The sequence below is a fragment of the Podarcis muralis genome, chromosome 3 (genome assembly GCF_964188315.1).
Source record: "Podarcis muralis chromosome 3, rPodMur119.hap1.1, whole genome shotgun sequence".
Classification (NCBI taxonomy): domain Eukaryota; kingdom Metazoa; phylum Chordata; class Lepidosauria; order Squamata; family Lacertidae; genus Podarcis; species Podarcis muralis.
The window spans coordinates 57,154,923-57,169,128 of NC_135657.1; the positions used below are offsets into that span (position 1 = coordinate 57,154,923).

The 14,206-nt window shown below is 41.6% G+C and overlaps 1 protein-coding gene across 5 annotated transcripts in view; it reads right to left on the reverse strand.

Moving 5' to 3' along the window:
- The window catches only part of SASH1 (SAM and SH3 domain containing 1), a 548,281-nt gene that overhangs the window by 143,155 nt on the left and 390,920 nt on the right, over nucleotides 1–14,206 (reverse strand). The window contains exon 1 of one of the 5 annotated variants that reach the window (XM_028723628.2): nucleotides 13,590–13,692. The exons of the other annotated variants lie outside the window; for them this stretch is intronic. Coding sequence (XP_028579461.2) covers nucleotides 13,590–13,592 — 3 coding nt within the window. The 5' untranslated portion in view covers nucleotides 13,593–13,692. Of the gene's footprint in view, nucleotides 1–13,589; nucleotides 13,693–14,206 lie in introns of those variants that run through there. 5 annotated transcript variants of the gene reach the window in all.

Below are 14,206 nucleotides of genomic sequence, written 5' to 3' on the forward strand. Positions count from 1 at the left end.
ACTTTGGGTTAATTAAGCCCACTCCATCTCTCATTCAGTGTCTTTGGCTTATCTGTACGCACTCCCCCACCCTTTATTCCAGGGGTCGGCAACCTAAGGCCCATGGGCCACAAGCGGCCCACAGGGGTTGTTTTACCGGCCCACGATCCACCCCCGAACCGAGCTGCCCACTCTTCAAGTCCCCACGCGCTGCACTAAACCGGCGCAGCACAGTGCGGGGACCCACTTTCACGGCACAGGAAATGGCGTCTGCGCAGACGCTGGAAATCGCAGGCGGGGGCGCTCACGCGATCTGGCCCATGGAGGGGGCTCTGTGGCAGTGAACCAGCCCAGGCAAGGTAGCCTGCCAACCCCTGCTTTATTCAATATAGGCATTTTCTGGTCACTGTCTGGGAATGAGTAGGCATTTTCCCCCCCCATCAGCTGACTGGCCTTGGTGCCTCCCCCGCTCCCTACTATCTACTCATTGGGTGGTGGATGTACTTAACAGATTGAAGCCATTAAATCGATTAAATTGACATATTCGAATGTAGGTGAGGGAAAGTCATTCGGTAGTTAAGGTTTTGGTGACCATCCTTAGGCTCAAGAAAAGTGGTACGGAAAACACAACCCCATGATTTCCTATGGCAGATCTGTTGTTAAATTAATCAATGTAGCCCAGATCACCCAACCTTTGTGTCTTACCACCTTATTACATTGTGTGGTTGCAAATATGACGGACATTCAAATGCTAATGTTGCCTGTCTATACTTAATAGCATTCAAATGTACAGTCAGATTGGCACCTTCACCCACATTGTAGTGAAATTAGCCATGTTTCTTGTAAAAACACAAACACACACACACACACACAACAGCAGCAGCAACAACAACTGAGGCTATTTACTTCTTATACTGTGCTTATATTATGCTATTCTTTGCATGAATAATACAGAAAACTAAAACTATTAAAATTTCTCCCCTCAAAACCCCAGTCCAAAATATATCAGAAAGGAATTAACAGTTCAGTCCTATTGAAGTCTTCTCAGAAGTAAGTTCTCTTCTACTTAATAAGAATAACATCTTAGCAAGTGTTTTGGATTGGATCCCAAGTATACCTTGGAAACTGAAAACAATAAACCATTACACTTACGTACAGTACTAGGGAATAGGAAGCAAGTCTCATTAAACTCAGCAGGATTCATTTCCCAGCAAACATGCATAGGATTAGACTGCCAACTGACTTGCCCTTTCAATGGCTTAGCCCCAGGAAAAGTCATGGCACTTAGGTAAGTAGGGTTAAGATTGCCTCTAAGACTAAACCCCGCTGATTTCAATAACGCTTACTTTTGAGTAGACATGTTAGCTGAATTAGGCTACAGCAGTGGCTTTCAGCCTTGAATGATGGTCAGGGGTACTGCAGGCAACACTGGCCTCTGTCACTCTTTCCTTCTCTCCCTCCCTCCTCTGATGCCCTCTTACATCTCTGCCTCCCAAAGGCTTGCACAGCTGTTCGTTGCAGCAGCCCTGGCTACAAGCTCCCCAAGCGAATGGTGCCTCTGGGACTGCTCAGAGGGTGCTGGTTACCAGGATCTAAGGCAGCCTCAGAGCAAGCAAGCAAGCAAGCAAGCAAGCAAGCAAGCAGGCGAGGGAGTCCAGGCAGCCAGTCTGCCAGCCCTTGCTGTTGGGAATGGACAGTCAAGTCCCAGGCCCCTGTGGGGCAGTGTGAAGAGATACTTCTCTTTGGGGTGGGGTGTGCAGCTCAGAGACCAAGGGCGGCAGCAGCGGCTGCCTGGAGGATTCCCAAGGAGAGGGGAGAGGAAGCTACAGGAACACTCCACAAGGGAGGGTGTTTGAAAAAGCGTGAGAGGCTGCCATCTCTGCAGGCAAGGGGTGACATAACTGGGTTCCTGAGCCCCACAGGGATGCCACAGAAAGAATGTAGTTGGTCAAGGGAGCCGTGGACCCCAAAAGGTTGAAAACCCCTGGGCTACAGTATCTCAGTGCTGTGCAGTGAAAAATGAGGACAAAAATGGGGATAGCAACTATATTTTTAAAACTAGAAACTTCTGTTTACAAGGTGGGTGTTTTTCCTGGAATTGGCTTTTCCTGTTTGAGAGGCTTCCTAACCAATGTAGGAGAATTGCTTGCATCTGAAATATACCAGTTCCCAAAATAGTGTGTAAATATTTGATATTTTTAGAACACAGGCAATGTGGAGAATATGCAGTCATTTCATTTGCTCTCATTTAGAACTGACTGCCACATTAATGAATCAAAAGGTCTGATTTTTTTTATTGCTGCAGCTCCAACTGATGATAAAAATCTGTATGCATGATGTACACAAATCTGTGTGACCCTCAGGAAAGCTCACAAAGCTGATTGAAAAGAGGCAACATTTACATAAGAAAATCTGGAATAATTTTATGATACACATTGTTCTTAATATCTTATGCATATCTATTTCAAGTGGAATCTGCAACAAAATGCTGCCCTGGTTTCATTTGGGAGGCAGATCATGATTTAAATTTAATACAATGGTACCTCGGGATGCGAACGGGATCCGTTCCGGAGCCCCATTCGCATCCTGAACAGAACGTAAGACACGATAGCGTGTCTGTGCGTGTCGCCGCTTCCGCGCATGCGTGTGACGTCATTTTGACCATCTGCGCATGCGCAAGCAGCGAAACCTGGAAGTAACGTGCTCCGTTACTTCCAGGTCGCCGTGGAGCGCAACCCAAAAATACTTATCCTGAAGTGTATTTATCCCGAGGTATGACTGTAAATGATGATTAATAAGTATGGCACTGAGATGTGCTCCTGTTCAGGGTTCAAGGCTATTCCCTTCTCCAGGATACTCATTTCCACTCTTCCCATTTTTCCTGTCCCAACAGATACTCAGCATTCTGTGGCCACTGAGCAAGGTCATTTCTCACTAGGTTGTTTGGGTTAAAGTTTTGTTTATTTTGCTGCCTTAGGTTTCTTCTCACTAAAGGTTTTGGTTTTTTTCTGGAACCCTGGGTGTTCCCTCATCTCTCAGCGGTCCTGCTTTGGCTAGAATCCTGTTAACACTCAGCTATAAGACTGATATTGAAGGAAGAGTGCCTGCACCTCTGAATTTACTGTCGCACTACCAAATTACTCAAATTCACAGAGGATAAGGCTATAAATCACTACCAGTCATGAGGGCTATGAACTATGTCCAGTATCAGAGGAAGTATACCTCTCTGCATATCAGTTGCTGGAGGAGCATAAACAGGACAGAGCTATTGTACTCACATCCTGGGGCTTCCCAAAGGCATCTACTTGGCCACAGTGAGAATAGAGATCTTTGGTCTGATCCAATAGGGCTCTTCTAAGTCACTGGAACCACTCATCAAATTTGCAGATGACACCAAAGTGAGAGGGGGCAGCCAATGCTGCAGAAGACAGAATCAGGATTCAAGATGACCTTAACAGATTGGAGAACTGGGCCAAAAATAACAAAATGAATTTCAACAGAGACAAGTGTAAGGTTCTACACTTAAGCAGGAAGAGCCACCTGCACAAATATAAGGTGGAGGGCACCTGGCTTGCCAATAGTACATGTGAAAATGATATACTGTAGGGGTCTTAGTAGACCACAAACTTAACATGAGTAAAAAATGTGATGCAGCAGCAAAACAAAGTGAATGCTATTCTAGGCTGCATCAACAGAAGTATAGTGTCCTGATCAAGAGAAGTCATAGTACCACTCTACTCTGTCTTTGTCAGACCACATCTGGAGTACTGTGTCCAGTTCTGGGTACCTAAGATTAAGAAGGATATTGACAAGTTGGAACACGTGCAGAAGAGGGTGAATGTTTGAGTGAGTTGGGTATGTTTAGCCTGGAAAAGAGGAGAGGAGATATGATAGCCATTTTCAACAATCTGGGCTGTCACATGGAAGATGGAGCAAGCTTGTTGCCTCCTGCTCCAGAAGCTAAGACCCGAACCAATGGATTCAAGTTACAAGAAAGGAGATTCCAACTAAATATCTGGAAGAGCTGTTCAACAGTGGAATGGGCTCCATCAGGAGGCGATAGACTCTCCTACCTTTGAGGTTTAAAGCAGGGATTGGATGACCACCTGTCATGTATGATGTAGTTGAGACCCCCACATTGCAGGAGGTTGGATTAGATGACCCTCGGGATCCCTTCAAACTACAATTCTATGAATTTTACATATACTAATTAAACTCAGCAGCACAGCATCTTGTGTTGTGTGCTAGTGTTCCACCATTTGCGTTAAACTAGTTTTTCCCTTAGGCTGTACCTGTGCAAGTCATTACACATTATAATGTGTCTGTAATGAATACTGCAGAACATGGCAAGCCATGAAGCAAGTTTTGACTGCACTTTTCAGTAGAGCATGACATCACGGAGGGAGTCTGTGGGTGTACATGAATGTATGTGCAAAGCTGTGATGATTCAAGCTCCCTTAGAAATAGAGCTAGAGAAATACAGCAGGTCACATTATTAGACTGTCAGTGTATAGACAAGATGGTTGGACAAATCTGGTTTTATGTAATTGATATGATTGTGGATGACAGTTGCCAGAGGGGCAGCCTGAAGCTAAAGGAAGACAAATTCTCATACACAGTATGTTTCAGCAGGGCAGGATCCATTCAGTTACAGCTGCCAGGGGGCAAGGATTTGTTACTAGCTCGCATATACTCTGCAATTAAAATGTATTCATGCTTGGGATATTGCCATTCCTTTGTGTGGCTTGACTTGATCCCAGCTTTGCTAGTTTTGAATTAAAATGTCTCAGGGTTATAAGGCTCTAACACGTCTGCTGATTGTGTGATTTCAATTGTTGCTTTTTAGGTAGCTTTCATGTGCTTTTGAGTCATGCAGAAGTCGTGCTTTGAAAGACATGCCAAGGAACTCACTACCAAGTATGCTGACTTTCCCCACTTTTGTATTATGCATATACAGTACTTACATGTATTTGCAAGATGTTTCTACAAGTGCCTCACTAATGGAGGACATTCAGTTCTGTGCAACCAGCTGTGAATACTTATTTTCAAAAAGTGTAGATGCATAAGCTCTGCATCCATAAAAGGAATATCAAGCCACAAAGTAAAAAAACAAAGGCATTAAAAATCATGATCACATGCTATATGACTATGTCCCACTGTGATCATGTAATTCAGCCTGTGCCCTTCCCCAAACTGCACCATTAAGGTGAATAGGGAGACCTACTTTCATAATCACCCTGGGGGCCCATAGCTCCAGGCAGATGGGAGAAGATGGTTCCAAATGCAGTCCATATCCTGTCCTGGGTCCGCTAGCTCTGAGCTGCAAGCCTTGGGAGCTTCCTATCACTCTCAAAGGTGCCTAAGGGGTTCACCTAGTTGACCTTACCAGGCTCTCTTTCTTTCCTGCAGTTTCCTGGCAAATTAACCTGTTTAAATACAGCATTCACACTGCAACCAGTCCAGCAAGACACACTGTGGAATGGCTAAAAAACCCACACACAGATTCCTGCTTGGTCCCAAGGGGTGGGTACATGGGTGCCAATGATCAAAGGAGGATGGGTGGACAGTGAGTGCTTATATAAGTATGGCCACCCTACCTTCTTCTGCCTTTGTCATGCACAACATATACAACATCCACATGTTCATGACCCAGCACGCCAGCACATGGCTCAGACATTCAACCCCAAATCATAAACATGCTATGTGACCCAATGCTGAGATCTGGAGCACAGAGTGGGAAATATAGAAAGTTATGTAACTCTGCATGTAATGAGTACTTAAATTTACGAACGTTTTCTGTAACCTACACAACTATTTCTACACATAATTTTTATGTGGTCAAGAAACTACAGATGTGAACATGCAGCCTGGAGTCTTCGTCTTTGACCTGGATTCAAATCCAGAATAAGAGTTATACATCATAAAGAACATTATTTTGCAAGTTACCAGTACTCATGAGTGTACTTAGATTGCCTGCTGCCAGGCTGCAGGGCCTTACCGATTTAAGGGTTAAGAAGTTCCTAGAATCACCATGCTTTTTAAAAAAATAAAACAAAACTTCCTTGTAGAAACAAATACATTTAAGTGAAAGATGTTTTATGTGTGATGCCTAGAATAATAATAAAACCATGAAAACAAAGTATGTTCTTATTTTAAAAGTTCTCTGTCTCTGGCAAGCTAGTTAACAGGATACCGGTATTTATCTCAAGGAAAAAGAAGTCACTTTAAGTCCAATGCCCATATAATTTCAGACACTCAGAATCTAATGTTAAGACCCCATCAAATGGATGCACCATTAAGATGACACCCCATCTGCTCAGCAAATGTCCAAATCCGCAAAGCACCTGCTTAGGGTGGAGAAAGAGCAAACACTCTGCTACAGGTCTTGGTATTTCTATAATACAAAGCAACTCTTGTGCTAGCTTTTACCACAGCAGTCGTCCTGGGAAAGTTTTGGAATATTTCTACCATACACTTTAATCCTGTGAGTGAAACAGACTTTAAATAGCATCCTGTGATTACTAATGTAGCGCTACTGTAATATGGCCCTGAAGGTTTTTAAAAAATAACGAACTTTAACTGATTTTAGAAGAAAAAGCTTAATTCATCAACATTTTGGGTTGGTTTTCTGTGGGGACATGGGTCATGTCAAATGAGCTCCTCTCTCTATTTCAATTTACCTGGTGAACATTTGGTTACTCTTTATCTGTTGAAATGCATATAGGCTGAAAGATCTGTCTTCTCGGCAAATGGTTTGGGATTCAAAAGATGTGCCTTGAAGGGAAAAATTATGCAGCTCATGCAGAGCTGCCTGAGAACCAGTGACTTGTGGCAGACCACACAAACCTCAGTAAAGTCCCTGATTATATTAAAGCTTATTCAATTTTCCCTTTTCCAAATGTTACTGTTGTCTCCGAGATGTAAAGATGCAAAATAGCTTCATCTGAAAATGTTAACCACTAAAAAGAAAAAAGAAAAAAACAGTACGGTAATTAAGATCCTGTCTATAAGCAGAATGGAGCTGAATGGCTTTGTAGCTTGCATGTCTGATTTGGTCATTTTACTATGGTAAGTGGAACAATTTAAACAGGTGTACCATTTTGTCAGGTCACAAAGCTCCTTACTGATGGAGTACTTATTAGCCTTCCTCTCAGGGTTAGTCAGGCTGGAGAAACTCTCAAAGGAGGTTCTCAAAGGAGGTGGCACTGTGGTCTAAACCACAGAGCCTAGGCCTTGCCGATCAGAAGGTTGGCGGTTTGAATCCCCGCGACGGGGTGAGCTCCCGTTGCTTGCTCCCAGCTCCTGCCCACCTAGCAGTTCGAAAGCACATCAAAGCGCAAGTAGATAAATAGGTACCGCTCTAGCGGGAAGGTAAATGGCATTTCCGTGCGCTGCTCTGATTCGCCAGAAGTGGCTTAGTCATGCTGGCCATATGACCTGGAAGTTGTACGCCGGCTCCTGCAGCCAGTAAAGCGAGATGAGTGCCACAACCCCAGAGTCATCAGCGAATGGACCTAATGGTCAGGGGTCCTTTTACCTTTACCATTTGTCTGATCACAAAGCTCCTTACTGATGGAGTACTTATTAGCCTTCCTCTCGGGGTTAGTCAGGCTGGAGAAACTCTCAGAGGACACCAGAAGGCAGTGGTTGCACACTGCATAGAGTCAGAAGCCGTAATGGGCTTTCTTTCAGCAATTTGTCCACAATTCATTGGTATTCAGAAGCGTGTTACCTCTGATCCAGGAGCTAACATATAGCCATCGTGAATATGTACCATCAATATATTCTACTTCTGCTGTTGGAAGCAGAGGTACTCTGAATATTAGTTGGAAATAAATATTTATCACTAATAAAGTTTAATTGCCCTGCATGAACATAATTTTTCTTTATACAATGTTATATGGTTGGTAATTGACTCTGCATCATTTGGCAGAGATATACCCAAGTGATAGTGATATATGCTGGAAATCAGGAGGGAATGCACCAGACTATATACATATATGATGGAAGTTTCTAAAAATCATATATACAGAAATGAGTGGTTATCACATAACAAGGTCATTGACAAATTCTTCTGCATTATCTTTAAAAATAAGGTGTGACCAGAAGACTATAATTTTGTCTTGCTAACTGCAGCCAAAAGAGCAGCTAAAGTGCATTTACATATTATTCCAGCTGTACAAGAATTGTTTAATAAAATATGGCATGTTGCCACAAAACTTACAACTAAATAAATAAACAAAATTTGTGATGAGTTCTCCCACCTTCCCCCCCAAAAGCACAGTTACTAATTATTATTACTAATGAATATGTCTAATGGATAATCTCTTTTTCTTATATTTACTGACACTCTCAAATAAATCAGCAAGATTGTTATTTTATATGTTTGGTAATTCTATCTTTAATTATGTGTTCCCCAGCTTTCCTGGAACACATATTAAGCATCAGCCAGTAATTCCACAGATATCTCCTGGATCCTATTTTTAAAACTGGTGTTACATTGATCATACTTTCCAAGTATGATGACTGATCATAAGGACAAATTACATATTTTTGTTAGAAGATCAGCAACATTTGTGTTCTTTAAGAACTCTTGAGCGGATGCCAGCTGGACCTAGTGATTTGTTAGTTTTAAATTAATTAATTTTAAAAAATATTTATTAAATATTTCTTAGTTTACAAAAATACGTGCATTGTCTCTTTTCTCAAGTTGTGCATTACTTAGGCTTAGAACTCCATCTCTCTTATCACTGCTATGTCCCACATTTCCTTACACTCCCTTCCCGAGAAAGTGAATTTAGCCACAAGCATCTGTTCTACATCTTCCAGTGGGAAGATACAAAGAACTCATCCAGCTTTTCTGTAATCTCCTTCTACTCCTTTAGAACACCTTTGACTACCTTGTTTTCTTAAAGGCCCAACTGCGGTTTCCTATTTCTAATGTATTTAAATATTTTTCTGTTCTTAGTCATAATTTTTTTAGTGATCTATTTATTCCACTTATATGCTGCTCTTCATCACAGAATAATAATAAAAAATGGTGATATGTTGCTCAAGCTCAGCCCCATTCAGAATACAGGAAGTTAGGAATTTTTTTGCCCCAATGTATAAGTAGCTCTTTATGCTTGCATAGAATAACATTTGCTACTTTACTACACCACAAACATTGAATAGGATTTATGCATATTGTAAATTATAGGGCATGAGCCAGTGTGAGATAGTAATTCTAGTGTTTGAGGAGAACTAGGGAGACCCGGGTTCAAATTCTCACTCACCCATACAACTCCCTAGGTGACATGGACCGGCTACTATCACAGAGACTAACCTATTTAACCCTGTTATAACAATAAAGAGTGGATCATGAGATGTGCCCTGGATTCAAGCAAAAAAAAAAAAAAGTTACCCTGTGTATCTGGATGAGTAAAATGTACACATTAATCAAGGTTGTTATGTAGGATTCGAGTATATGCAGATCTCTCTGTGTATATGCAAATATAATTTTGATGACTAATTAAAATAGGTGTGGCCATGTATGTGGGATTTCCTCAGAGTATACTCTCCGGTCTCCATGAAAACTATGCCTTGTTTTTGTTGAAATTTTCATTATAAAAGAAAACAAGATCTTTGCAGATCAAACTGAGCGATTGCTATTTTTGGATCAAGCCCATGAACACAGGGACACACTTTGGCTTTGGGCAACACACATGTTGATTGCTGCAGATCTGGAAGAGCAGACAGATGTAGCAGAAAGTCAAATGGAGTAAATATCCAGATCTTTCTATTCTCTGACAGAAACTGCATGATAGGGCAATGCTTTAATTTTAAATGCTTTTGTTTTAACAATGTTTCTCATTTGTACATGTACACATGTTGTGTGTGTGTGTGTGTGTGTGTGTGTGTGTGAGAAAGAGAGAGGTTTTACTAAAATATTGAAGTGGTTCATTACAGTCAGGGAACATGTGAATTCATGTGTATTATAAAGGCTGTTGTATAAAGACTAGCTGTTTGAAGAAAGTCCCTGATGGAAACAGGATTTTCACAAAGTTAACAAATTGCTGTTTCCAGAATTATTGATTTTAAAGAATGGTTCCTGCGGCAGCAGCAATGTCCTGGATTGACCTCTAGAGAAAATGCCTACCTTACAACCATCTGAGACATCCATGCCCCTCTTGGAATGAGGTTGTGACAGCAACTACAGGTAAGTTAAGAAAGTATTGGACTGCAGAATCAGTGCTGGCTGCTTTGCTGTGAAGTTTTACATGAAAGCCAACGATGCAAAAAGCTTTTAGTATTATTTGGCAGTACAATGGAAACTTAATTGTCAGGGAATTACCTCACATGCCCCATAAGAAAAACAAGCCCATCAATCTCTTGTGTGATTATTAGTCATGTTTGATCAGCACGGTTGGCTTTTCCAGCCTGTTAGAGTGAACTTATGAACTTATGTAGAACAAATCATGCTGCATTTGATTCATCTCAAGACTCACTGTTATTCAAGTTCAATTTTAGGCAGGTCTTTATTTTTAAATTGCAGAGTTTAAAGATTTCCTCTGAATAAACTGGGGACAGTGGATCTTTTATAATGGCTTATAAACTTTATTTTTGCCCCCGAAGTCACTCCATAGCTGGCTATGAAAGACATTCTAACACTGCCAACCGTTTAGGCTGGCTGGCTCCCAGGTGCTTTTTTAAAGGCCTGTTAAGGGGAAAATGTCACAAAAATAAGCACTCTATTCCATATCCGCTGCACTCTTTCCCCACCTGGCAAAATCGTATTCGGACTTTTGGCCTTCACTATACAAACAAATACAAGAAAGTACATAAATTGTCAAGGAAATTCCCAAGTGTGAACACATGGAAATGTGTCAAATGATCCATGCCTCTGGATGGGGTTTAGCTACAGCACAGTGCAAGCAATGACTTGTGTTGCCTGCATCACAGCTAAGGCATATCCCTCAGATTAGATGTGAGAAGATGCTTATGCCCTATTCAAGTGAGCTGCCCCCATGTTCTATCACGGTTCCTTTCTGTCAAAGATTAATGCTGTATGTGGAGACATGAGGGCGCAGGGCTAGTTGAAGGGCATGTAAATCTGATGTCACATGTTGGGTGGGCCGGTGTGGCTCATTGAAAGCAGTCTCATGGGTCTAAATAAATAGGAACGTGAACAGGAGGGTTCCCCACTGCTGCTTTATGCAAGTAAAGGTAATGGGACCCCTGATCATTAGGTCCAGTCGTGACCGACTCTGGGGTTGTGCGCTCATCTCGCTCTATAGGCCGAGGGAGCCGGCGTTTGTCCGCAGCTTCCGGGTCATGTGGCCAGCATGACTAAGCTGCTTCTGGCGAACCAGAGCAGCACACGGAACGCCGTTTACCTTCCCGCCGGAGTGGTACCTATTTATCTACTTGCACTTTGACGTGCTTTCGAACTGCTAGGTTGGCAGGAGCAGGGACCGAGCAACGGGAGCTCACCCCGTTGCAGGGATTTTAACCGCCAATCTTCTGATTGGCAAGTCCTAGGTTCTGTGGTTTAACTCACAGCGCCACCCGTGTCCCTTGCTTTATGCTAATGATACCTTTATTAAAAACAACTTTAGAAAGGTCCCAGGGTTGTGAGTATGCTTCAGGTTGGAAGTGAAACATAACAAGAGGGAGGAGGAGGAGAAATAGGGCATGTTGTTGAAGTTCTAATGTCTGCAGCTTAAAAGTTACATTCTTAAGATGGAGTGCAGGAAGAATTCTGTGGACAATTATATTAGTCTCTTGAGTGATGAACAGATTACAGGTTGCGTCAAGGACTACAGAGTCAAAGAAGCAATAGCTGTTCTCTCCACATTTTTCTTTAAAACGTGAAAGAGTTATTTCCAGTTCTGTCCCCAGGATTAAAAGGAGAAAACACACAGTGCTCTTGTGGCATCCAGTATGAGAAAGAGTTATGAGCAAGCTGTTAAATTATTCATAACTTTGTGATGTTGTGGTTGGTTCTCTTAAAAATGTGACTGCCCTGTAGCCTTATGATTTTATCTGTCTAGCATATATTTATGTAATATTTTACATAGCAATAGTAACCTAAAACCAACACTGTTTAGTACCCAGAAGTAACACAACACACACCAAAAGGAAGTACAGTGGTACCTCAGGTTAAGTACTTAATTCTTTCTGAAGGTCCATTCTTAACCTGAAGCACCACTTTAGCTAATGGGGCCTCCCGCTGCCGTGCCGCCGGAGCATGATTTCTGTTCTCATCCTGAAGCAAAGTTCTTAACCTGAGTTACTATTTCTGGGTTAGCGGAGTCTGTAACCTGAAGCGTATGTAACCTGAAGCGTATGTAACCCGAGGTACCACTGTATAGGCAACACCCTCCCCCATTTACGCTGTGTATATTTGAAACACCATTGAAAATGCCCGCAAACATCCCGTTCCGCCCCTGCCCCATCCCACCCCTTTTAGTGACGTTTTTGGGTCACTTCTGGGTTCGGAGCAATGCACAGCTGTGCACATCTTGAACCTGCGTAAATGGGGAGGTTGCCTGTAGTACAAGTATAATAAACATCTTTATTAGGATCAATGTAACAATTTGGTATTTAAAATTTTGAGTTACATATGCTTTTGCCTCAGGGTCGATGTATGCAACTAGGTAAATAAATTAATGGGGAAATAGTTTCCGGGGGAGGGAATTGTGTTTAATACAGCCTGCAGTTCTTTCAGACCAAATTAGGAAAATGTAGCATCAAAGCCTGCCAAACAAATGTTTGGTTGCATCATTTCATTTGGAATACAAGCCAAATATGGGTAGTTTCCTCCTTTGGCCATGTTTTAAATAAACAACTTTTGAATTAAATATTCCCCCACCCCGCCATAATGTATATTGGTATTTATGTAATGCATGTATATTGGTGTGTATGTTAGTACACAAAATGTGTGTGTGTGTGTGTGTGTGTGTGTGTGTGTGTGTGAAAGTATTACAGTAGTTAAGTGTTTGAATAGCATTTGTTGGTTGGGACCTGAACCCTAAATACATTTACTTTGAAGAAAATTGATTTCAGAAAGAGCTTATGTCCAACTAATTGTTCTTAAAATGTCAACCTAAAAGTATTAAAGACCTAATAATGCAACCCTGTTAATTGAGAAGTGTTTAATGCAAAGTTAAAAACCGGCACTCACTCTCTCTCAACACTTTACTTTTGTTTCTTTCAACACTATTTAGGTACCATTACCTGAAAATTATTTGGGTTTTTTTGCAGTAACTATATGAGAACTATGCCATGATTATAGATATTTTACACCCTGAACCTAAACACATTTGCTTGAGAACCTAGTTCACTAAGTGAATCATTTAGTGAATGTAACTAACAATTTAAAATTTACTGAAGTGCAATTGGAGTTGCTGAGCAGTAAACTAAGTATAGGTTTTCTTTCTAAATTTTGCATGAAAGCTCAGATTAAAAAATCAAGACGTTGCATATCCCAAATATATAATCAGTATAAAATGTGGCTGCAATTGACTTTGTGTACATAAATGAAAGCACATCTGTGCAAGGAGATCAGTATTACATGAAGGTTCAAAATATCCCAAACCCAAAATGATCTAAAAGCCATCATTACTTACCATGGCGTGCCAATACAAAAAACAGCTCTCTCTTCAAAAGGCGGCCTTTCAGACACTATTCTGTACTTCACAACGTATTTGCCCATCAGTTAGAAACGACCATCCTCAATACAACTGGCACTTTATTTTATAAACTCCACATTAAGGATAAATGTCATCCGTTGAACCCACATACATCGTCCCGATCAGGGAAAAATAAATCAATACACGCAAAGTGAGAGAAATGCTGTTCAGACACTTCATACAATTCCAGGGAGAGTTAAGGCCTTTCTGGCCTCGCTGGATCTCACTTCAAAGGAAGGCAGGGCCTCCCAGCAGCAGCGAAGCCTCTGGCCTTTTCTTCATCCCCCCTTCCCCTCCCAGGGCAATCTTAAGTGTCATTTTCAATACCGCTTGCTTACAAACAAACAAATGCAGATGGTGAGAATGGCAGGACTTCCTATGATTAACTGGCTTCCTGGCAATGATCTCTCCCCCTCCCCCATGTCCTGCTGATTCTCTCTAAATGGCTAGCAATGTAGACATTTTTGCTCATTCTAGCTCTAAATTTACCATTGCTGGGACTGTTTTTTTGCCAGCCTACCTAATTCTGTAATCCTTTTCATACTACTACTTTT